Raw genomic sequence first — 27,083 nt, 5'->3', positions numbered from 1 at the left:
GCGTGCAAGTACATACAGCTATTACCAAAAGGCATATAGCTTTGAAACTTATTTATTCTTTTTCTAGGTCAATTACCAACCTCACTGGGTCAAGTTCCATAACTCTTAACATGTATTCTGAGCAAATTATGCCCCCTTTTGGACTTAGAAAATTCTGGTTAAAGTTTTACATGCAAGTTACTATCCCCAAAACTAATGCAGATATTGAATTGAAACTTAACATGTTTCTTCGGGGTTATAAAACTAGTTGATAGCAACAAGTCCCATAACTCTGATATGTATTTTGGTCAAATTATGTCCCCTTTCGAACTTAAAACTGATTTGATATTTAACATTTTGGGTAATAATTTCCTGCTTCTGTGACAATATTTCGAATAGTCGAGCTTGGCTGTCTTACGGACAGCTCTTGTTTTTGAACAGCCCTCGTATGTTCACATAACTAAGTGAGACACAGTGAGAGTGTATTCTACTGAGATTTTTATTCTACACAACAACAAACTTCCTACACAGAAACATTTGACACACTAAATGATTCCAAATAATGTCTTAAAATCAGCTTGTAATGTGCTAATCTCTATAATCATGGGCATATATTTCAAAAACAAGCACACAGACCTATACATTTTATTTCACCATATTACAGATCATATGTTTATTTATGACTGAGATGTTTCATTAAAATCTATATTTCAGAAAAAAATTCTATTTACAAAAATGATATCAAAATTGTGATTTTCCCTTAGATGCCCGTTTAATATGAAAACTTTTGTGAGGTCCAAATTTTCAAATCATTCTAGCAAAAAATCAGGCACACGACCCTAGATTTTTTATTTGCCAGATGTTCTTGGTATATTATGTAGATATAAAATATCAGGGTTTAATCAAATTCTACACTGCAGAAAAATCTTTGATCTGAATGTGCAGAACAACCTCAAGCAATCTATATTCTGTAAAGTTCACTGATCCTGTAATTCATCCAGGTTGGTCCTATTTGAAGTCTGTATGTTTCATCGTTGATGAAATATACCCAGTTTAAAATAATAAATAGCGTGTTCGGTTTCTCTGCTGCAAGAATTTACCAGGGATTGAACAATCAACAGTCTGTAGGCTTACACTTGAGCCTAAACTAATCCAGATTTAAACAATTTTTCTTATGTCTGCTGTAGGTTTCAATAATGCAAGAGTTAATCCAGAGTTACACAATCTATAGTCTGTAAGTTTCAATGAAGTTGGATTTAAACTAGATTTACACTTAAGTCTGTAGGTTCCACTGATGAGTGAGTACAGAATCTATAGTCTGTAGGTTTCAATGAAGCTGGATTTATTTGAGATTTACCCTAGTCTATAGGTTCCACAGATGTCAGAGTTAATCCAGATTTACACAATCTATAGTCTGTAAATTTCAATGAAGCCATAGTGTTGTTCATTTTACTTACAAACAATTTAAACAGCTAACCAACAGGTTTTGATACAGTGTATCATTACTTTCCAGGTTTATACGGGTTATAGTCTGTAGGTTTCATTGAAGCCAGAGTGTGGTTTACAAGTCTGTGATGAGCTTCGTCTGCCCTGATGGCAAGAATCACATCCTTCATTGTTGCATCTTCCTGCAATATAAGGAAAAAATATGTACTGAACTTGGTAATCTGTCATTAAAAGCATGGTATAACTAAAGGAACTTGGGGCCAGTTGTTTGATTAAAAATAAATGTTTTGGTTGGAAACGTTAGTTTGATGTTTTCCTTCTACGGTTCAATGTTTTAGTATTCACTTCTAAAAAGTGTGATTGTTCCTTTCATTGCTTGTTAAAATTTCCAACAACTGGGCCCTTCTCAGTCTTTTGTCAAAATTCTTAATCAACCTCTTTAATTTGACCATGAGTTCAGTGTTCAGGGGATCAAATTGAGTCAGTGGCCAAGTTTGATTATGGTCTTAATAATCCCAGCCAGCAGTGAGCGCAGGAAAAAACCAGTCCATACACACCCTATGTTAGTGTACATGTGAACCTGTATTCAGCAACCAACTGAGGTATGAACAGAAATTAACCAGACGGCTGCTGGACAAAGATTAAACAACTATGTATAAATCAAAATGGCATAATGTTTAACACTCAGTGGCTGCCTAACAGAGGTGACTACAAATAAAAGTTTTAACTGCTCACTTATTTGCTTGATCTACTTATGAATGCTAAATAGAGCTATGGAACCTGTTCAATGAAGGCCAAATCATGGTAGTGAACACTTGTATGAAGTTTCAATCAATTCTCACAAGTCGCTACTCAGACACAAACTTACATACAAAATGTTAACCAAATCAGGAAGCCTACAACTGGAGAGTGCAATAACTCTACCTATTCACAGTAAAGCTAAAACAGAGCCCTATGGTAAGCAAACTTACAGGTAAGTTCCAGTATGTAATGGCAACTTCTGGACTCGGTTGTGTTTTCCAGTGCTCCAATGCTCCAGATTCAATGTCCTGAAATTGTATACAAACATTTGAAACATATTCCAGGTTTTGTCTAAAGATCACACTACCGAAGGTTTGAGATACTGATTTGATAAATGCATGTACTGATATCTCAAACTCTCTGACATTTAAATTTAAGGGTTAGATTAGCTTACAACACTGAATGGTTTGTCAAAACTACAGTTTTAACAGTTTTGATCTGAGAATGTTCCAGTTTGTAAAGAAAGCCCAACAACTGGCCAGCATTCCAAAGCAACTCCTTCAACACAAGCTGCTGGGACATGACATCATAAGGAACTAGCCAGTAAGTTGGCAGTAACTGACACATACCTCTAGGCATTCTGTGTAATTTTTGACAGCTTCTTCTTCCAGGTATCCAACAAATCGATGACAAAATCTTGGCGAGATCAAGTACCAAACACTGAACATTCCAACAAATACACCTGAAATGATTGTCACACATTATTACCCGAATGAACAGTGCTCTAATTTCTTTTGTACTGTATAACAAAAGGCAATGCCAGTACTTTGGTTTTGGCGAAAAAAATGAATTTAATTTTGTACATTCATCTGGCTGGAGAATCAAATTCAAAATCATTCAATAAATTGTGCCTTGCTCTACCTACAAAAGTAACCAAAAGGCCACCCAAAAAGTAACACAATTATAAAGGATGGATCTCTCAATAAGGAGGTACTGTGTAACATTTAAGATTAGCTAGGGTGTACCATTGGTATTTCAAGTAATTCTGAACAAATTTTCAGAGACCCCTATGGCAAAATCCCTGTGCACCCCAATCCCAGCTCTAACTAGAAATCTTAAACTGATTTAAATATTGCATTATTCCTATGTTTCCATCATGTATACTTAAATCAGGTGTCGAGATTAAAGAACATACCTTGTGTTCCTATGACACACCATTTGAACAGTCGTGATGGCTGTTTGAGTTGTAAAGCAGTCATTAAATGCATTCTCTCATTTTCTGCCTCCTCTGAAAAAAATTACACATTTCCATTAACCCTTACCTTGCTAAAATTCTAAAATGGACTGGTCCATCATTCAATTTGGACTACCATAAACTGTTAAAAGGAGTGCTTACCAAAAAGATACTGACTGAATGGCGAACCGTGCAGACCATGATCAGACTGCACAGATGTACAGGCTGATCTTGGTCTGCCCTGGTCGCAAAGGCAGAATCACTTGCCGCCAGCAGGCTAAGGGTTAATAAATACTGACTGGTGATATAGATTACCTGGACAGTGATAACAATGTTGTAGTTTACCGGAGGACATCCATGTGCTATGTGACAAAAGTTCTTGGTTTAACTTTGAACCCATGAAGAACATACTTTTACTTTTAACTATACCATTTAAAACTGCTCCTAGTGACACTGTGTATATGCTTGCAGTGGTGTGACATGGTTTACTTTATAATTTTCATCCACTGGATAGAGTGATCTCCCTTCAATAACTTGAATCATATGCAAGGTGAAAGCCTTTTTCTCAAGTGTGAAGGAAATAAGTCTGTTAGTTTGTGGTGAAAATCAAATCAAGGAATCGAAGTCTTATCATTGTGTCTTTGACTATACTTGAACCTGAATGTTGCATTAAAAATGTTCTATTTGACTGGAGTGAAATATGGACAGACAACCATCTATCTTATTCTACTGTGAAGCACCATTTACTGGAGCATGCTGACTGTGCAAGTACTACTGCTCACACAAGCAATTTGTGTGGTCCATCTCCATCTCCCTTATATATTCTATATTTTGATAAATAAAAAGCTGGATATCTTGATCATGTTACCAATCCCAGGGTGATTGGTGTTTTTAATTACCATGGCAGAGTAGTAAAAGATAATTTAATTATACTTTCAAATGGAAAATAATGGTTTTTAGAAATTGTTACCTAGCAATGTATGAATCCATCCATAGTCCCTCTGCATACGTCGTAAGGAATGAAGATGTCGTGTCATGGCTGCAACCATACCTGGCACACCAGCAACAGTCTCCAGAAATATTATACGCCTATAAATATTTACAGTTTTTTTAAGATAACGGTAATTATTTTTTACAAATTAATTTACTAACACTTTTTGACAATTGAATATTTTTCTTTTCGATTTAAAAAATAATATATGTTCCAATTCTTTTTTATTTAAAAAAAAATATGTTAAAAAGGAACAAAATGTTCTTGATGGTTCTCTTTCTGTGTAATATTTACGTGGAAAAGATGATACCAACATTGGTTATAACTAGAAAATGCTTTTGTAAAAAAGCGCATGTCTCCACCAATGCAAAGTCCTATAGGCAAGAAGTCAATAGGGGTCAGGAGGGAAAGTCAAAGAGACACTGATGGTTGGCTGCAAACGGGATCATCTACTTGGCATGTCCAGTCATCACGCTAAATTTCAACACTCTTGGCCTAGTGGTTCTCAAGTCACTGTTCAGGCTCCTGTGACCTTGACCTTTGATCAAGTGACCTCAAAATAAATAGGGGTCATCTACTCTGCATGTCCAATCATCCTATTAAGTTTCAACATTGTAGGTCAAGTGGTTCTCAAGTTATTTCCAAAAAATGATTTTACATGAACAGGCCACTGTGACCTTGACCTTTAATAGACTGACCCCAAAATCAATAGGGGTCATCTACTCTGCATGTTCAATCATCCTATGAAGTTTCAACATTCTGGGTCAAGTGGTTCTCAAGTTATTGATCGGAACTGGTTATCAATGTTCAGGCCCCTGTGACCTTGACCTTTAATGGAGTGACCCTAAAATCGTTAGGGGTCATCTACTCTGCATGACCAATAATCCTATGAAGTTACATCATTCTGGGTCAAGTGGTTCTCAAGTTACTGACCGGAAATGGTTTTCAATGTTCAGGCCCCTGTGACCTTGACCTTTCACAGAGTGACCCCAAAATCGTTAGGGGTCATCTACTCTGCATGACCAATCATCCTATTAAGTTTCAACATTCTGGGTCAAGTGGTTCTCTAGTTACTGACCGGAAATGGTTTTCAATGTTCAGGCCCCTGTGACCTTGATCTTTCACAGAGTGACCCCAAAATCGTTAGGGGTCATCTACTTTGCATGACCAAACATCCTATTAAGTTTCAACATTCTGGGTCAAGTGGTTCTCTAGTTACTGACCGGAAATGGTTTTCAATGTTCAGGCCCCTGTGACCTTGACCTTTAATGGAGTGACCCCTAAATCGATAGGGGTCAACTACTCTTCATGACCAATCATCCTATGAAGTTTCAACATTCTGGGTCAAGTGGTTCTCTAGTTATTGATCGGAAATGGTTTTCAATGTTCAGGCCCCTGTGACCTTGACCTTTGAAGGAGTGACCCCAAAATCAATAGGGGTCATCTACTCTTCATGACCAATCATCCTATGAAGTTTCAACATTCTGGGTCAAGTGGTTCTCTAGTTATTGATCGGAAATGGTTTTCAATGTTCAGACCCCTGTGACCTTGACCTTTGACGGAGTGACCCCAAAGTCAATAGGGGTCATCTACTCTTCATGACCAATCATCCTATGAAGTTTCAACATTCTGGGTCAAGTGGTTCTCTAGTTATTGATCAGAAATGGTTTTCAATGTTCAGGCCCCTGTGACCTTGACCTTTGATGGAGTGACCCCAAAAACAATAGGGGTTGTCTACTCCAGCAGCCCTACAACCCTATGAAGTTTGAAGGTTCTAGGTCAAATGGTTCTCCAGTTATTGCTCGGAAATGGTGTAACCTACGGACGGACGGACGGACAGGGCAAAAACAATATGTCTCCTGGGGGAGACATAATTAGTACCAGTACTTAATAGTGAAATTCAGCTACCAAAACAACCATTAAGTGAGGATAGGTGTTTTAATTAGTACTGTACCCAATAGTCAAATTATGAACCAAAACGGCCATAAACTGTTGATAAAGTAGGTGAACGACATTTTTCAATATTGTACAGGAATACATGTATCGTAACACAAAAATATGAAGAAAATATTCATACGTGAGCCACTTATATTCATTTCGTTCTCCCCTGCTAAACCCTGACACCACATCAAATCCCCTTCTCACGGTCTTCACAGTGAAGAATGCTGCCTGAAAATTATAAATATGCAAGTGAAAATTTACTCGTCTCAATTCATACTAAGTGCAAACTTACTAAAATATTTCCGAATAGCACTCTCTCGTGTTCTATAAATAGAACATATAGCAGTTATACCATAATGCAATGCGCGAATTGCAGACAAGGGAGCGTTTTCTGTATATAACGAATCATCAACTGTCTGGGAATTAAAAATGTAACATGCCACCTGTATAAAATTGTCGCACCCGTTAACAGAATAAATAAAAGAGATGAAAATATAAATAACTAATTAAAGAAATATATTGGAACGAATGTCAGGAATGTACAAAATATACAGACATATTATTTTAAGAAAACGATTCAAAACTGACCTACTTATCAAATAAAGAGCACTATTTTGAAGCATGTAGCATCCATATTACCTCATATTATACTATTTAAATCTTGCATAAGAAAAACGGTTTACAGCGTAATAACAAGTTACAATATTTTAGGATGCGACACACCAAAGAGCACTTGTAGTTGAAACTTTAATGCTAAATCATTTTGATTCATGACGTCCAAAGAATGTATCAGCAGAATTAAAATCATAACAAATATAACTACATGTTGTGTTTTTTTTACTTTAAACAACTGATTCACACAACACAAGACGAAAACTGATGTCAGTGGTTGGTGTGGATCCGTCAAATATTTCGATCTATCCACTTACATATAAATATATGCATGATTTGGTAGAAAATAATGGTGTTGCATTAGATTCGAACATATTTAAATTATTATCAGATAACATTTAAATATTACTATCAAAAGTCAAATATCTTTAGTTTATGATGTCACACCAAGGGGTCATTTGTAATAAAACACAACATATATATATCACAGAGGTGTTAACTGTTTCAACGAATAACTGAATGAATAACTGAATATGTGGCCGAAAATAATAATGTGGATGACAGTTTACATTGAAATATATATGTTGTTCATAAATGAATTTAAATTATGCGATTTTACATTCACAGATAGATCTATTAAATTAAACAATCAAAAACGGAAGATTTTTTTTACGAAAATATAATGTTAATATATGACAGTAACTAAGAAGAACAATTTGGATCTGTGAATATATTTTTGTTTTAAATAACGTTTTCCCATTTGGGGTTAATACATTTTCCCCATTTATTCTACTTTTTTAAATATTCTTTTTTAAAACTGGACGTGTCACAAAATGAACAGAATCATATAATAACATTATCCATTCATACATATATATTGATGAAAAAGCGTTAATTTCTAACATGGATATAAAATAGAGGATATTTGTTTGTTTGCAGTGAGATATCGAAATATATCATCACCGATAAGGGAGACAATTGAATATTTTCACGAAGGCGGAGCCTGAGTGAAAATATCAGAATTGTCTCCCTTATCGGTGATGATATATTTCGATATCTCACTGCAAACAAACAAATTTTCTTTTTATTTTATGCTAGTTTGTGAAGATCAACGAATTTTCTGTTTATTACGTGCATAAATGTTCAGATAAATCCAATATTTCATGACGAAATTCGGATTTATTTAAGCTACCGTGTTACATATGATACATCCGCTAAATTACCATGGCCACTTAGGCACATTAATATCGAATATTGGTGATTAGGTTCATTAAATCAACACGACGCCATTTTGTTTTTAAAAACAAAAACTGCATTTAAATATTTTGTGTAATAATACACAGTCCGCGGCTAACAGAGACATTGGCAAATGCCGGTAGTTAAGTAGAAGCATATTTAAAACTTTTCGGGTCAATCCGTCAGTTCGTTGAATAACCGGAAGCTTGCTTTGTCTACCAAAACACACGCTGAAGGTCAGATTAAAAAACAACACGAAAAATCTAAACAACTGAGGAATATACGTAAGTCCTTGGAAAATCAAGCTGCAGAATTAAATATCATAATGGATTCAATAGAAATAGCAAGAAATATTGATCTAGACTAGGAGCTGCATAGCATAACAAAATGGATGGAAGTTGGAACACAACTGGCTGGGCTTGGAGTTGGAGTGGGAAAGTACTTCGACGAAAATGCTGGCATATTGCGTAAGGTTGAGTTGATGTATTGTGATAATTAACTAAGACAACAACCAACTAAATGTGCTGTCGCCAGTAAAATCTACCACATGATAGTGAACCAATGGAAAAAAGTAGAGGAAATACATATCTGTAGCTACATCATATAGCAACCAAGCAGACAAAGGTAACATTATTTCTTTTGCAAATTTAATTATATAACTAGCCTGTTCTATATAGGATTGTCTAGCAGTTCATGACTCCTGTATGGCTTGAGTATTGGTATAATCCAGTAATTTTAAGGGGACGCATATTGCTACATTCACAGTTCATACAGAAATGCGGAAGGGGTGCATATTCAAGAAATCGATGGTGGGAAAATAAAAAACATATTCCTAAACTGATATAATACTGATGGACACCTGTAATATTCAGTAATTTGTGGATAAGGATGTGGTACTATGAATGTTATATGAAAACAGAGGTCTTTGTGAAAGTACATTCAACACAAAATATTAAGCTTTTGTATAAGGAAAAAACAGGTTTTTTATAATAACAGTGTTCCAAATAATGTTGAAGGGATGAGATTTTCTTTCTAACACACCAGGTTTGCTTAAACATGTAAAAATTTAACGCCACGTCATTTCAGGTCGGGATGGACGCCATATTTCTCATTGATAAAAATGTAAACAAAAAAAATCAGAGTGGGATTAGCATTGCAAGGGCATAACATGACATTCTACACAATGAATACCTTAGAACAGATATCTAAGATGCTACACAGGTCAGGCGGGTTAAATGCATAATGGCGATCACTTGAAATTCATCTTGAAAAGGTGGTTAATTTTAGTTTATTTACATGGTTTTTAATTTTCCCACGACTTCTCGGCGATTCACTGCAAATGTATTACTGCGCCGGACGAAAGGTAACTCTAATAAACAACGGGAGACAACTTAGGTGTCAGCACGTGTACGATTTTTAAAAAAAACATGTCGATGATTATAATTTCTTATCAAATAATGAATCCTATTCAGATATTCGTCTTTAATATTAGAAAATTATTAATTTCTGTGGACATTTGTCAAAAAATATTACTTACATTGGACTACTTTGCGCATCAAACTGGTTTCCGCTTCAGTTGTGAGGCACTTCCGTTATACTTTTTGACAACAATAACAAAACACAAAATGAATCAATAAAGTCACTTATAATTTTATTAAACCGACTGCTACTTAAATCAGTGTAAGTAAAGTTGTTGTTACAACATTATACATGTTCGTTACGTTATGAGATAAAGTTTATCTTGAACTGCATAATCCATTAATTACGTTTAGATGATATTGCTTTTACAACTTATTTGACCCCATTTTTTACGTGAATGACAGCATTCTCGTGCAACTCGTGCAAACAGAGTTATGAAAAGTATGGTGGAGAATTCAAGGACAAATTATAAATGACATTAAAGTGAGGATAACTGTATATTCGTCCAGTTTTGATCATTGACATGCCTGCTGTGTATTAGTAACTTTTGTGAACAAGATTAGAATGTTACTTTTGCACATATACACATTGATTGGACCTCTCAACCAAATTTCATACCTTATTTTAGGGATTTTTAAGACAATACATTTTCAAAAGTTTGTTGAATGTGTTTTGATATTTAAGTGCATTGTAGTTCATGAATACCAAGTTAAAAATTAATAATGGCAACATTTCTAGGCCCTTATTGTAAGCCACTAGACTTCTGTAACGATAAATGTTTAATAAATTAAGGGGAATATACTCTTTTAGTTTTGGAATATGGCATTCCTTGACCACCGTATCTTTTCTTATGCACTACTTTGTAAACAAACTAAATAATGTGTTTTAGCTTACATATGCGAAATGAAAAGCAAGACAGTGACCATATTTCACATTCTTTCTTTAAATTAGAATCTGTAGGACATTGATAAATGTTTGGACAAAGTGAAGCACTATTATTTTCGCACCAAAAAGTCTTAATCGTTGACTTTGAATGTACACAATAAGTCTTATGTAATTCAACAATAACTTTCTTGTTTCAGTTTTCTCATTTTTATTTTAGTGAGCAATCCTTTATGTACTTATAACAGTTGAAACAGTATCCATTTCATGTACCAAAACCTTGTACTCTTTTGCAGGTAAATTTTATCATACCCCACCCACTTTTTTCTAATTTCAAAGTATGCGTCCCCTTAAAGGCAGCAAAGGGAGGTAATTAAAGAATATATTTCAAGGGAGATAATTTATCCGGAGAAAAAAGAAGTTCGGCACAGTGAGTGATATCGATTTATATCTCACTGCTATTTTCCAGTATTTCACCAATAAGCATAAAATAAATAAAGAGTTTCTCGGCTAGTTTTGTGAAATAAAAAGTGATGAAAAACATTTTGTTTGCGATGTGTACGCTAGGAAACCTGAACAAAAATAACGAAATAAATGCAAAATTTATGGTTTACTCATGCTATTGTACAATGAATGCACTGGTTGTTTGTCCGCAAATATTGAGTGCTGTGCTATTTTTAGATAGCAGACCTTATCAGTGACGTCACAGATCATTACATACGAGAGTGTGCTATTCTCAGCAAACTCGGACAAACAAAATTTTACAGCATTACATGTTCAAGCAATATAGAAAAATTTTAACATTAAATCAGGACATTCACACTAAGGTAGAAACTTTTAGTTACAGTATTTCTATTATGCAATGACAGTTATTTAACCTAATCCTAGACTTGAAACCCATATTGACTTGTTCTCTGCAAAGTAACATGACTATTTCTCCACATGAACAGAATCAAATCTTCACTTTTTACTCAGGGGATTAGGTTTTGTCATACACATGTGACGTCACAACACCCGACTGTCAACTACTAATTTTTTATTTGTTTTACTCCTATCTTTTTATGCAGCATCGTGGTTAAGTTTGGGAGTAACCATGTCAGTAATATATATCTACTGTCACAGGGTTACTTCCCTTACCTTACCTTTTATCCTGTGTTTTTTTCCCTTACAGCTGCTTTTAGTTTATTATTACTTTACCACTGTTTGTCTGGAAATAGCTTTAAGCTAATGTTATTTGTTAAATGTAATATCCAACATTAAATAAAATTTCTTGTATCTTGTACCTTATCTTGTAGAGAATTAACATACACTTTGCCCAGGAGAATCAAGCTTGTAAATTCTGTTTGTTTATATGCTCAATACTGGAGGCTAAATGATTCAACAGATTCATGGAAGTAACTGATGCTACACCTGTGTGATTTTGAATCTCTGTGAGATGTTATTAACAATATAGAAATATAGTTCTCATGGGTCAATATTAAAGTTCTAACTCATTTATAAATCTCCATTAAATATCAATTTACATCTACCCAAGAGATCACTTCCTGCAATTATAATTGTGCTAAGTGAAATACTGACTCATAGCTACTCTTGATTTTCAACAAGATTGAGGTGATGAATCTATTTCCTATTTTGTAGGGTAAATATGATAATACAATCCTCGTGTGAATAAATTATCATTTATAAGCTATTAGAGCAACCACCTCTAAAAAGTTTAATTTAAATTCAGTCTTCCGAAACAGGTTAAACTGTATACATATTCAAAAAATTCATATAAAATAAGTTTTCTCACAAAGATTTAATTCATATGTCTTATTTTGGAGGGTAATAGCAAAGGACAAACTTGCCCATAATTAATTTGCCTGGTCAAAATTTTTAAAACTGAATTTTTGCAGACCAGTCTTAAAGTGCTATTTACATTGCTAATTTGGTCAATAGTTTTATCATTTTAAATATATGCCCATAATCAACCAATCAGATAATGATGGTTTTAGACTGGCATCCAAACTCAGTTTTATTTACATACTTTGGCACTGGATTGTCCTGAGAAACAAGAAGCAGTCTACAAATTCCTGCATCATGCTCTTACCATGTCTACAAAACCTTTTGGAAGCTTGTGGGTAATTTCAACTTTGTGAAGCTCGTCTTCTGACCTGTAATAGATTTTCGATAAAGTAAATATATAATGGCATTGAATTACTTTCAATGTGCGGGGCAGTAGGCTAGGCACGTGTCAAGTTCAATTTTTAACGACGCGAAACCAAATTTGACACATTCATACGCAATCAGGAAATGTAACTCTTTTATCTGAGTCCATAACAGACTCCGAGATAAATTTAGTCATAGTGATACAGCATCTTAATTATGTCTTATTTTAAGCATTTATTCTGCCAATAGTTGACATCTAACAAACAAAACTAACAATGAATTCAAGCTGTATCTAATAGCAACACTATAATAAGCACCTGTGTCTCTAAACATTGTTTAACAAACACTTATGAATCTGAGTACAGTCAAGCCTCTATTAAGTATAAATAAGCACAGGAAGAGTAACAATCTCGCTGCTTATGGCAGGGACTGCTTAAGAAAAGTTGAAATTAGAAGATGTCAAATTTGGGAAGGCAGCTGCCAGTGGTTGCCTATAAAGCAAGTTGCTGCGTCATACAGGTGGCTTCTAAGGCAAGTTCAGCTATTGTCAAATGTCAAAATCATTTAAAATGACACCTTAATGCGAGAATTATATACACTATAAATTTATTCTATACATTAAGTCTACATGTTCTTCAACTGATAATTAACTCTTCAGGGAGCTTTTCATATTGATTTACAGACGAAAATGTTCTCCAGGAAGTCTAATAAAAGACTGTCAGAAGTTATTTCATCACCCACCTGCGACTGACTTGATGACAAGTTGCAAGTTACTTGCAAAGAATAGGTTAGTATTGGTAGAGAATCCAGAGACACTAGTTAGGTAAACTACCTTCTGTTACATACTGTAAAATCATTTAATTACGTGAGCATGAAATTTCGTGGTTTTGGTCAAAACGGCAATTTCGTGAGGTTATGAATTCGTGGATTTCAACTTAAACATAAAATGAATGGGGAATTTTACTTGTTCGTTGTGATTAAATTTCAATTTTATTTGTTCATTGGGATTAAATTTCGTGGATTGACTCAACCACGAAAATTAATCCCCCATGAATATTAATGATTTCACAGTAACTGAAATACTACTGTTAAACCCAAACAAATAAATAAGTACATTACCAGATTGGATGAGGTAGGGCAGCTGCTCCCATTGGAAGCACATCTTGTTTGGGGACTTCAACATCATGTATAACAACTTCAGGTTTGGTTTTCCTGCAATCAAATTCGGCTAGAAGTGAGGCATAGTTGTCTACTTTCTTAAAGTTGCAAAACCATGGATAAAGACAATCGGCAATGTCCATGTGATTTTGTATTTATGTACCCTATAACCATGGTCTTTGTTAATTGTAGATGTTTTCTAACCAACAAGAAAATTCTAAAATTACAACGTAGAATATTTTTATTAGGCAGAAATTGCAGACTGTAATTAAAGGAGCCTTTCTTTAAATATGGCATGCTCTCCTTCATCCAAAAGAAGAGTTATGGATGGGTTACAGAATACACTTAAACTGAATGACTTAACTGCCTAAGGTCCTATATATAGTCCATTTTTCAGAAGGAATCGTTTAATATTAATAATACATGTATATATAGTATTCAATATATGATAAGTAAAGTGTACTATCTTGACTGGGGAGCAATGTGAACTAATACTACTAAGACAACTTAATTGAATATAATGCATTGGCTTGAAAAAACAACATCCTGCTATTAGAGCTATATATGCTTCATTATAATAATGAGCCGTGCCATGAGAAAACCAACATAGTGGGTTTGCGACCAGCATGGATCCAGACCAGCCTGCGCATCCGCAGTCTGGTCAGGATCCATGCTGTTCGCTAACGGTTTCTGTAATTGCAGTAGGCTTTAAAAGCGAACAGCATGGATCCTGACCAGACTGCGGATGCGCAGGCTGGTCTGGATCCATGCTGGTCGCAAACCGTTTTTTTAAGATAACGGTAATTATTTTTTTACAAATTAATTTACTAACACTTTTTGACAATTGAATATTTTTCTTTTCGATTTAAAAAATAATATATGTTCCAATTCTTTTTTATTTAAAAAAAAAATATGTTAAGGGGACGCATATTGCTACATTCACAGTTCATATAGCAATGCGGAAGGGGTGCATATTCAAGAAATCGATGGTGGGAAAATAAAAAACATATTCCTAAACTGATATAATACTGATGGACACCTGTAATATTCAGTATTTTGTGGATAAGGATGTGGTACTATGAATGTAATAGGAAAACAGAGGTCTTTGTGAAAGTACATTCAACACAAAATATTAAGCTTTTGTATAAGGAAAAAACAGGTTTTTTACAATGACAGTGTTCCAAATAATGTTGAAGGGATGAGATTTTCTTTCTAACACACCAGGTTTGCTTAAACATGTAAAAATTTAACGCCACGTCTGTTCATCTCGGGATGGACGCCATATTTGTCATTGATAAAAAATGTAAACAAAAAAATCATAGTGGGATTAGCATTGCAAGGGCATAACATGACATTCTACACAATGAATACCTTAGAACAGATATCTAAGATGCTACACAGGTCAGGCGGGTTAAATGCATAATGTCGATCACTTGAAATTCATCTTGAAAAGGTGGTTAATTTTAGTTTGTTACATGGTTTTTAATTTTCCCACGACTTCTCGGCGATTCACTGCAAATGTATTACTGCGCCGGACGAAAGGTAACTCTAATAAACAACGGGAGACAACTTAGGTGTCAGCACGTGTACGATTTTTAAAAAAACATGTCGATGATTATAATTTCTTATCAAATAATGAATCCTATTCAGATATTCGTCTTTAATATTAGAAAAATTATTAATTTCTGTGGACATTTGTCAAATAATATTACTTACAGTGGATACTTTGCGCATCAAACTGGTTTCCGCTTCAGTTGTGAGGCACTTCCGTTATACTTTTTGACAACAATAACAAAACACAAAATGAATCAATAAAGTCACTTATAAACCGACTGCTACTTAAATCAGTGTAAGTAAAGTTGTTGTTAAACATTATACATGTTCGTTACGTTATGAGATAAAGTTTATCTTGAACTGCATAATCCATTAATTACGTTTAGATGATATTGCATTTACAACTTATTTGACCCCGTTTTTTTACGTGAATGACAGCATTCTCGTGCAACTCGTGCAAACAGAATTAAGAAAGTATGGTGGAGAATTCAAGGACAAATTATAAATGACATTAAAGTGAGGATAACTGTTATTCGTCCAGTTTTGATCATTGACATTCCTGCTGTTTATTAGTAACTTTTGTGAACAAGATAGAATGTTGCTTTTGGACATATACACATTGATTGGACCTCTCAACCAAATTTCATACCTTATTTTTGGGATTTTTAAGACAATACAATTCAAAAGTTTGTTGAATGTTTTTTTGATATTTAAGTGCATTGTAGTTCATGAATACCAAGTTAAAAATTAATAATGGCAACATTTCTAGGCCTTTATTGTAAGCCACTAGACTTCTGTAACGATAAATTTTTAATGTATTAAGGGGAATATACTCTTTTACTTTTGTAATGTGGCATTCCTTGACCACCGTATCTTTCTTATGCACTACTTTGTAAACAAACTAAATAATGTGTTTTAGCTCACATATGCGAAATGAAAAGCAAGACAGTGAACTTATTTCACATTCTTTCTTTAAATTAGAATCTGTAGGACATTGATAAATGTTTGGACAAAGTAAAGCACTATTATTTTTCGCACCAAAAGTCTTAATTGTTGACTTTGAATGTACACAAGAAGTCTTATGTAATTCAACAATAACTTTCTTGTTTCAGTTTTTCTCATTTTTATTTTAGTGAGCAATCCTTTGTGTACTTATAACAGTTGAAACAGTATTCATTTCATTTACCAAAACCTTGTACTTTTTTGCAGGTAAATTTTATAATACCCCACCCACTTTTTTCTAATTTCAAAGTATGCGTCCCCTTAAAAAGGAACAAAATGTTCTTGATGGTTCTCTTTCTGTGTAATATTTACGTGGAAAAGATGATACCAACATTGGTTATAACTAGAAAATGCTTTTGTAAAAAAAGTCAATAGGGGTCAGGAGGGAAAGTCAAAGAGACACTGATGGTTGGCTGCAAACGGGATCATCTACTTGGCATGTCCAGTCATCACGCTAAATTTCAACACTCTTGGCCTAGTGGTTCTCAAGTCACTGTTCAGGCTCCTGTGACCTTGACCTTTGATCAAGTGACCTCAAAATAAATAGGGGTCATCTACTCTGCATGTCCAATCATCCTATTAAGTTTCAACATTGTAGGTCAAGTGGTTCTCAAGTTATTTCCAAAAAATGATTTTACATGAACAGGCCACTGTGACCTTGACCTTTAATAGACTGACCCCAAAATCAATAGGGGTCATCTACTCTGCATGTTCAATCATCCTATGAAGTTTCAACATTCTGGGTCAAGTGGTTCTCAAGTTATTGATCGGAACTGGTTATCAATGTTCAGGCCCCTGTGACCTTGACCTTTAATGGAGTGACCCTAAAATCGTTAGGGGTCATCTACTCTGCATGACCAATCATCCTATGAAGTTACATCATTCTGGGTCAAGTGGTTCTCAAGTTACTGACCGTAAATGGTTTTCAATGTTCAGGCCCCTGTGACCTTGACCTTTCACAGAGTGACCCCAAAATGGTTAGGGGTCATCTACTCTGCATGACCAATCATCCTATTAAGTTTCACCATTCTGGGTCAAGTGGTTCTCTAGTTACTGACCGGAAATGGTTTTCAATGTTCAGGCCCCTGTGACCTTGACCTTTAATGGAGTGACCCCAAAATCGATAGGGGTCATCTACTCTTCATGACCAATCATCCTATGAAGTTTCAACATTCTGGGTCAAGTGGTTCTCTAGTTATTGATCGGAAATGGTTTTCAATGTTCAGGCCACTGTGACCTTGACCTTTGACGGAGTGACCCCAAAATCAATAGGGGTCATCTACACTTCATGATCAATCATCCTATGAAGTTTCAACATTCTGGGTCAAGTGGTTCTCTAGTTATTGATCGGAAATTGTTTTCAATGTTCAGGCCCCTGTGACCTTGATCTTTGAAGGAGTGACCCCAAAATCAATAGGGGTCATCAACTCTTCATGACCAATCATCCTATGAAGTTTCAACATTCTGGGTCAAGTGGTTCTCTAGTTATTGATCGGAAATGGTTTTCAATGTTCAGACCCCTGTGACCTTGACCTTTGACGGAGTGACCCCAAAATCAATAGGGGTCATCAACTCTTCATGACCAATCATCCTATGAAGTTTCAACATTCTGGGTCAAGTGGTTCTCTAGATATTGATCAGAAATGGTTTTCAATGTTCAGGCCCCTGTGACCTTGACCTTTGATGGAGTGACCCCAAAAACAATAGAGGTCGTCTACTCCAGCAGCCCTACAACCCTATGAAGTTTGAAGGTTCTAGGTCAAATGGTTCTCCAGTTATTGCTCGGAAATGAAGTGTGACGTACGGACGGACGGACGGACAGGGCAAAAACAATATGTCTCCTGGGGGAGACATAATTAGTACCAGTACTTAATAGTGAAATTCAGCTACCAAAACAACCATTAAGTGAGGATAGGTGTTTTAATTAGTACTGTACCCAAAAGTCAAATTATGAACCAAAACGGCCATAAACTGTTGATAAAGTAGGTGAACGACATTTTTCAATATTGTACAGGAATACATGTATCGTAACACAAAAATATGAAGAAAATATACATACTTCAGCCACTTATATTCATTTCGTTCTCCCCTGCTAAACCCTGACACCACATCAAATCCCCTTCTCACGGTCTTCACATTGAAGAATGCTGCCTGAAAATTATAAATATGCAAGTGAAAATTTACTCGTCTCAATTCATACTAAGTGCAAACTTACTAAAATATTTCCGAATAGCACTCTCTCGTGTTCTATAAATAGAACATACAGCAGTTATACCATAATGCAATGTGCGAATTGCAGACAAGGGAGCGTTTTCTGTATATAACGAATCATCAACTGTCTGGGAATTAAAAATGTAACATGCCACCTGTATAAAATTGTCGCACCCGTTAACAGAATAAATAAAAGAGATGAAAATATAAATAACTAATTAAAGAAATATATTGGAACGAATGTAAGGAATGTACAAAATATACAGACATATTATTTTAAGAAAACGATTCAAAACTGACCTACTAATCAAATAAAGAGCACTATTTTGAGGCATGTAGCATCCATATTACCTCATATTATACTATTTAAATCTTGCATAAGAAGAACGGTTTACAGCGTAATAACAAGTTACAATATTTTAGGATGCGACACACCAAAGAGCACTTGTAGTTGAAACTTTAATGCTTATCATTTTGATTCATGACGTCCAAAGAATGTATCAGCAGAATTAAAATCATAACAAATATAACTACATGTTGTTTTTTTTTTTTTTTACTTTAAACAACTGATTCACACAACACAAGACGAAAACTGATGTCAGTGGTCGGTGAGGATCCGTCAAATATTTCGATCTATCCATTTTAAATATACATAAAAATATATGCATGATTTGGTAGAAAATAATGGTGTTGCATTAGATTCGAACATATTTAAATTATTATCAGATAACATTTAAATATTACTATCAAAAGTCAAATATCTTTAGTTTATGATGTCACACCAAGGGGTCATTTGTAATAAAACACAACATATGTATATCACAGAGGAGTTAATTGTTTCAACGAATAACTGAATGAATAACTGAATATGTGGCCGAAAATAATAATGTGGATGACAGTTTATATTAAAATATATATGTTGTTCATAAATGAATTTAAATTATGCGATTTTACATTCACAGATAGATCTATTAAATTAAACAATCAAAAACGGAAGATTTTTTTTACGAAAATATAATGTTAATATATGACAGTAACTAAGAAGAACAATTTGGATCTGTGAATATATTTTTGTTTTAAATAACGTTTTCCCATTTGGGGTTAATACATTTTCCCCATTTATTCTACTTTTTTAAATATTCTTTTTTAAAACTGGACGTGTCACAAAAAGAACAGAATCATATAATAACATTATCCATTCATACATATATATTGATGAAAAAGCGTTAATTTCTAACATGGATATAAAATAGAGGATATTTGTTTGTTTGCAGTGAGATATCGAAATATATCATCACCGATAAGGGAGACAATTGAATATTTTCACGAAGGCGGAGCCTGAGTGAAAATATCAGAATTGTCTCCCTTATCGGTGATGATATATTTCGATATCTCACTGCAAACAAACAAATTTTCTTTTTATTTTATGCTAGTTTGTGAAGATCAACGAATTTTCTGTTTATTACGTGCATAAATGTTCAGATAAATCCAATATTTCATGAGGAAATTCGGATTTATTTAAGCTACCGTGTTACATATGATACATCCGCTAAATTACCATGGCCACTTAGGCACATTAATATCGAATATTGGTGATTAGGTTCATTAAATCAACACGACGCCATTTTGTTTTTAAAAACAAAAACTGCATTTAAATATTTTGTGTAATAATACACAGTCCGCGGCTGACAGAGACATTGGCAAATGCCGGTAGTTAAGTAGAAGCATATTTAAACATTTTCGGGTCAATCCGTCAGTTCGTTGAATAACCGGAAGCTTGCTTTGTCTACCAAAACACACGCTGAAGGTCAGATTAAAAAAAAAACACGAAAAATCTAAACAACTGAGGAATATACGTAAGTCCTTGGAAAATCAAGCTGCAGAATTAAATATCATAATGGATTCAATAGAAATAGCAAGAAATATTGATCTAGACTAGGAGCTGCATAGCATAACAAAATGGATGGAAGTTGGAACACTGGCTGGGCTTGGAGTTGGAGTGGGAAAGTACTTCGACGAAAATGCTGGCATATTACGTAAGGTTGAGTTGATGTCTTGTGATAATTAACTAAGACAACAACCAACTAAATGTGCTGTCGCCAGTAAAATCTACCACATGATAGTGAACCAATGGAAAAAAGTAGAGGAAATACATATCTGTAGCTACATCATATAGCAACCAAGAAAAGGTAACATTATTTCTTTTGCAAATTTAATTATATAACTAGCCTGTTCTATATAGGATTGTCTAGCAGTTCATGACTCCTGTATGGCTTGAGTATTGGTATAATCCAGTAATTTTAAAGGCAGCAAAGGGAGGTAATTAAAGAATATATTTCAAGGGAGATAATTTATCCGGAAAAAAAAAGAAGTTCGGCACAGTGAGTGATATCGATTTATATCTCACTGCTATTTTCCAGTATTTCACCAATAAGCATAAAATAAATAAAGAGTTTCTCGGCTAGTTTTGTGAAATAAAAAGTGATGAAAAACATTTTGTTTGCGATGTGCACGCTAGGAAACCTGAACAAAAATAACGAAATAAATGCAAAATTTATGGTTTACTTATGCTATTGTACAATGAATGCACTGGTTGTTTGTCCGCAAATTGAGTGCTGTGCTATTTTTAGATAGCAGACCTTATCAGTCACGTCACAGATCCTTACATACGAGAGTGTGCTATTCTCAGCAAACTCGGACAAACAAAATTTTACAGCATTACATGTTCAAGCAATATAGAAAAATTTTAACATTAAATCAGGACATTCACACTAAGGTAGAAACTTTTAGTTACAGTATTTCTATTATGCAATGACAGTTATTTAACCTAATCCTAGACTTGAAACCCATATTGACTTGTTCTCTGCAAAGTAACATGACTATTTCTCCACATGAACAGAATCAAATCTTCACTTTTTACTCAGGGGATTAGGTTTTGTCATACACATGTGACGTCACAACACCCGACTGTCAACTACTAATTTTTTATTTGTTTTACTCCTATCTTTTTATGCAGCATCGTGGTTAAGTTTGGGAGTAACCATGTCAGTAATATATATCTACTGTAACAGGGTTACTTCCCTTACCTTACGTTTTATCCTGTTTTTTTTCCCTTACAGTGCTTTTAGTTTGTTATTACTTTACCACTGTTTGTCTGGAAATAGCTTTAAGCTAATGTTATTTGTTAAATGTAATATCCAACATTAAATAAAATTTCTTGTATCTTGTATCTTATCTTGTAGAGAATTAACATACACTTTGCCCAGGAGAATCAAGCTTGTAAATTCTGTTTGTTTATATGCTCAATACTGGAGGCTAAATGATTCAACAGATTCATGGAAGTAACTGATGCTACACCTGTGTGATTTTGAATCTCTGTGAGATGTTATTAACAATATAGAAATATAGTTCTCATGGGTCAATATTAAAGTTCTAACTCATTTATAAATCTCCATTAAATATCAATTTACATCTACCCAAGAGATCACTTCCTGCAATTATAATTGTGCTAAGTGAAATACTGACTCATAGCTACTCTTGATTTTCAACAAGATTGAGGTGATAAATCTATTTCCTGTTTTGTAGGGTAAATATGATAATACAATCCTCGTGTGAATAAATTATCATTTATAAGCTATTAGAGCAACCACCTCTAAAAAGTTTAATTTAAATTTAGTCTTCCGAAACAGGTTAAACTGTAAACATATTCAAAAAATTCATATAAAATAAGTTTTCTCACAAAGATTTAATTCATATGTCTTATTTTGGAGGGTAATAGCAAAGGACAAACTTGCCCATAATTAATTTGCCTGGTCAAAATTTTTAAAACTGAATTTTTGCAGACCAGTCTTAAAGTGCTATTTACATTGCTAATTTGGTCAATAGTTTTATCATTTTAAATATATGCCCATAATCAACCAATCAGATAATGAAGGTTTTAGACTGGCATCCAAACTCAGTTTTATTTACATACTTTGGCACTGGATTGTCCTGAGAAACAAGAAGTAGTCTACAAATTCCTGCATCATGCTCTTGTAGTAAAGTCAAGTTTCACTTTATTTAAACTGATAAATGGATTCACAGTCATTTATTTATAGTCAGGTCGTATATCGATGATCAGTACTCCGTATTCCGTTGTATCATGTTTGTACTCTGTGTTTCGTTGTATCATATTGTATCGTACTCCATGTTTGTATTATCATGTTCAGTCATGTGTCCACTCGTGCATTTGAACTTGTTTTGTAGATAGAAGACGTTTTCATTGGTCAGTTATCTTCATGCACAAATAACAACTTTTAGCGCGAACTAACAATTGCACGGCCCTCTATTCTTCATTCTTGAGAATCATTGTCCGAGTGAACGCAAGTTACTCTAGAACTATTGTTATACTGTAGTAATTTAATGTCCTTACCTTTGGACAATTTACTATGTCATAAGTGTACCTTTGCTAGTCGATTCTGGTAAGATATTTTCTTTAGTATTTGTTCTTTTTAAATGCAATGATAACTTATTTACCGCGAGAGATCTATTTTGTGAAATCTGTATTTTTCACATTCTGCTATTGTTGTATTGTAATTCGTATTTTCTATGTTCATGATTTTACTGTTTTATGTTGTAGGTTTTTCTCTACACGTACTATACTGGTACTGTCCAATAAATTGAAGAAACCTCAAAATAGTTGTTATACAAACTACCTATACTACACTCTTACCATGTCTACAAAACCTTCTAGAGGCTTGTGGGTAATTTCAACTTTGTGAAGCTCGTCTTCTGACCTGTAATAGATTTTCGATAAAGTATATATATAATGGCATTGAATTACTTTCAATGTGCGGGGCAGTAGGCTAGGCACGTGTCAAGTTCAATTTTTAACGACGCGAAACCAAATTTGACACATTCATACGCAATCAGGAAATGTAACTCTTTTATCTGAGTCCATAACAGACTCCGAGATAAATTTAGTCATAGTGATACAGCATCTTAATTATGTCTTATTTTAAGCATTTATTCTGCCAATAGTTGACATCTAACAAACAAAACTAACAATGAATTCAAGCTGTATCTAATAGCAACACTATAATAAGCACCTGTGTCTCTAAACATTGTTTAACAAACACTTATGAATCTGAGTACAGTCAAGCCTCTATTAAGTATAAATAAGCCCAGGAAGAGTAACAATCTCGCTGCTTATGGCAAGGACTGCTTAAGAAAAGTTGAAATTAGAAGATGTCAAATTTGGGAAGGCAGCTGCCAGTGGCTGCCTATAAAGCAAGTGGCTGCGTCATACAGGTGGCTTCTAAGGCAAGTTCAGCTATTGTCAAATGTCAAAATCATTTAAAATGACACCTTAATGCGAGAATTATATACACTATAAATTTATTCTATACATTAAGTCTACATGTTCTTCAACTGATAATTTACTCTTCAGGGAGCTTTTCAAATTGATTTACAGAAGAAAATGTTCTCCAGGAAGTCTGATAAAAGACTGTCAGAAGATATATCATCATGCACCCACCTGCGACTGACTTGATGACAAGTTGCAAGTTACTTGCAAAGAATAGGTTAGTATTGGTAGAGAATCTAGAGTCGACACTAGTTAGGTAAACTACCTTCTGTTACATACTGTAAAATCATTTAATTTCGTGGGCAAGAAATTTCGTGGTTTTGGTCAAAACGGCAATTTTGTGAGGTTATGAATTCGTGGATTTTAACTTTTGAACATTAAATGAATGGGGAATTTTACTTGTTCGTTGTGATTAAATTTCAATTTTATTTGTTCATTTGGATTAAATTTCGTGGACTGACTCAACCACGAAAATTAATCCCCCATGAATATTAATGATTTCACAGTAACTGAAATACTACTGTTAAACCCAAACAAATAAATAAGTACATTACCAGATTGGATGAGGTAGGGCAGCTGCTCCCATTGGAAGCACATCTTGTTTGGGGACTTCAGCATCATGTATAACAACTTCAGGTTTGGTTTTCCTGCAATCAAAAATCGGCTAGAAGTGAGGCATAGTTGTCTACTTTCTTAAAGTTGCAAAACCATGAATAAAGACAATCGGCAAAGTCCATGTGATTTTGTATTTTCGTACCCTATAACCATGGTCTTTGTTAATTGTAGAGGTTTTCTAACCAACAAGAAAATTCTAAAATTACAATGTAGAATATTTTTATTAGGCAGAAATTGCAGACTGTAATTAAGGGTCCCTTTCTTTAAATATGGCATGCTCTCTAATCATCCAAAAGAAGAGTTATGGATGGGTAACAGAATACACTTACTGAATGACTTAATTGCCTAAGGTCCTATAACTATGGACCATTTTTCAGAAGGAATCGTTTAATATTAATAATAAGTATTCAATATATGATTAGTAAAGTGTACTATCTTGACTGAGGAGCAATGTGAACTAATAGACAACTTAATTGAATATAATGCATTGGCTTGAAAAAACAACATCCTGCTATTAGAGCTATTATATGCTTCATTATGAGCCATGCCATGAGAAAACCAACATAGTGGGTTTGCAACCAGCATGGTTCCAGACCAGCCTGCGCATCCGCGCAGTCTGGTCAGGATCCATGCTGTTCGCTAACGGTTTCTCTAATTGCAGTAGGCTTTAAAAGCGAACAGCATGGATCCTGACCAGACTGCGCGGATGCGCAGGCTGGTCTGGATCCATGCTGGTCGAAAACCCACTATGTTGGTTTTCTCATGGCATGGCTCAATTATTTGCATCATGAACCTTGCATCATGAACCTCTGGCTACAATCTCCATTTACTGTCCCAAATGATGAACAGTTCGGTGCTACCAGTTGTGTTAGGCACCTATTAGACCCAAAGGCACTGGTCTGCTAATGATTTTCATAATCTAAACACAGCCATTCAATGATGCAATCATTTCAAAATGACTTAAAATAAACCTCAAATAATACCTCAAAAATGAACATGAGGCTTTCTACTACAATTCAAAACAAGTTTTCTTGGTGAAGCATGCCCAACATTACTATAAATCCATTGCTACACCACTGGTACTGTTATATATATAATAAGAAAAATATATTTGTTATTACCTGAAATGTGCGAGTTTATCTGGATCTGGAAGCTTGTCAAATTTGCCCTCTTTATACTCTTTAAGAGCATCATCAACATCAGACTTGGTTGCCACACAACGTCGCTGCAGGGGAAATCAATGGATTTTATGTTCAGTTTTACAACAGTTCAGCAATAGCCTTGCTATAAAATATGAATATAGATCTAGATCTATTCAATGATTGCTGTATAAGTGTTTCATCTGTGGAAGAATGAATGTGAAGTGTGTATTATGCAAAGTCTGTGAGGCATTGGCATAGAAGAAATTTTAAAGTTGAAGAGGAGTGGGGAAAGGGGACTTCTCAAATATTTCCATGTTTTTCCCAATATTTTTTGACCTTCTCCTAAAAATATTTTTTCCATTTACAACAGTAATAGGTCTTCTTCAGTTAAAAATATTTACCATTTATAAGGTTTTTCAAAATGGGCTTTTTGACTAAATTACTTACAGTTTGTTCAGTGAACTGCATGAAAAGGTTGGCAGGCTAAAGCTAATACTCCTAGATGATATTAAGTTACAATGTAATTATGTTAATTATTTGGTGTCTTTCTTGGTGCTACACTATCATTTATTCTCTTATCATTGAAACTGGTATTCTATTGCATTTCATTTGTAACCCGTATCCTTGCCTAGATACCCCCACTGACTCTAAATCTTCGTAGATCTATTTTAAACTATTTATATAGAATCTACGTTTTAAATTGTTTTTTGTTAACCTCGATTCTATGTTACATTCTACTTGTTATAGCTCTATTGTGAGTTAGTACAATACAATAATTATGATTCTCTAAAATGTAAAATAACAAAAAAAGCGTAATGGACGCAAGGTCAAAATATTCATATTAATAAAAAATGCTACGCTCCTGTACTCACCAAAGGCTGAAACGAAAGTGCACCAATCCGAAAGTTACTTCCAATTAAATTAACCACACTATTTGTACTCGTACAGACTGAACGAACAAGCATCGTCGTAGTCATTGCTATATTTAAATTTTATATATTTCATGCACTGAGATTATTCTCAAAGAACTGTGCCTGTTCGCTTTGATTTCAATAAATATATGTGCCTTTTGATGTAATACCTAGGACTTATTTCGTGATATTTTTACCCTATGACCTCATTAAACCATTGACGCATGCGTAGTGATGCAATTATTGCACGGTTTTTGGATTGATTCAAGGCATACAGACACTAAATAGCCTGAGCACCTATGAAAAAATGGTAGTCGCATAATGGCGGATTCAAATAGTTCTCAGTTTTTTTTGCTGTAAGAAGGATTTTTCCTTGAAATCATTGCTATATATTGGTTGAAATCATATTGCATGCCTATACTTGACATACTGGTAGCATTTGCATGTTGAAAAAAGACTCCAAACTGATTTAACATGTGAAATTTATTCATACACCCCTACCCTAAATTGTGATTGT

At 34.4% G+C, this 27,083-nt stretch overlaps 1 protein-coding gene across 1 annotated transcript; it reads right to left on the bottom strand.

Annotated features, from left to right (window-relative positions):
* Positions 1 to 610: 610 nt before the first annotated feature.
* On the bottom strand, positions 611 to 26,770 carry LOC123561865 (uncharacterized). The gene is made up of 13 exons (XM_053552810.1): positions 26,528 to 26,770; positions 25,635 to 25,738; positions 24,453 to 24,545; positions 23,266 to 23,329; positions 18,403 to 18,494; positions 13,749 to 13,841; positions 12,571 to 12,634; positions 6,469 to 6,560; positions 4,371 to 4,489; positions 3,362 to 3,454; positions 2,796 to 2,908; positions 2,397 to 2,474; positions 611 to 1,607 (listed from the first exon to the last, which is right to left on the bottom strand). Exons 1-13 carry the CDS (start codon positions 26,630 to 26,632, stop codon positions 1,482 to 1,484), a joined length of 1,236 nt encoding a protein of 411 aa, XP_053408785.1. The 5' UTR covers positions 26,633 to 26,770; the 3' UTR covers positions 611 to 1,481.
* Positions 26,771 to 27,083: the final 313 nt, after the last annotated feature.

The sequence above is a fragment of the Mercenaria mercenaria genome, chromosome 10 (assembly GCF_021730395.1).
Source record: "Mercenaria mercenaria strain notata chromosome 10, MADL_Memer_1, whole genome shotgun sequence".
NCBI classification, from domain to species: Eukaryota; Metazoa; Mollusca; class Bivalvia; order Venerida; family Veneridae; genus Mercenaria; species Mercenaria mercenaria.
This window is presented reverse-complemented; position numbering and strand designations above follow the sequence as displayed.

What these genes read in the sequence shown, in the direction of transcription:
- LOC123561865 (XM_053552810.1), bottom strand. Translation starts at nt 26,632, where the DNA reads ATGACTACGACGATGCTTGTTCGTTCAGTCTGTACGAGTACAAATAGT. An exon ending in AATGAATATAAGTGGCTGAA is followed by an intron (nt 13,842 to 18,402) that starts GTATGTATATTT and finishes ATTTGATTGCAG; the next exon opens with GAAAACCAAACCTGAAGTTG. An exon ending in GTGTGTCATAGGAACACAAG is followed by an intron (nt 2,909 to 3,361) that starts GTATGTTCTTTA and finishes CAATCATTTCAG; the next exon opens with GTGTATTTGTTGGAATGTTC.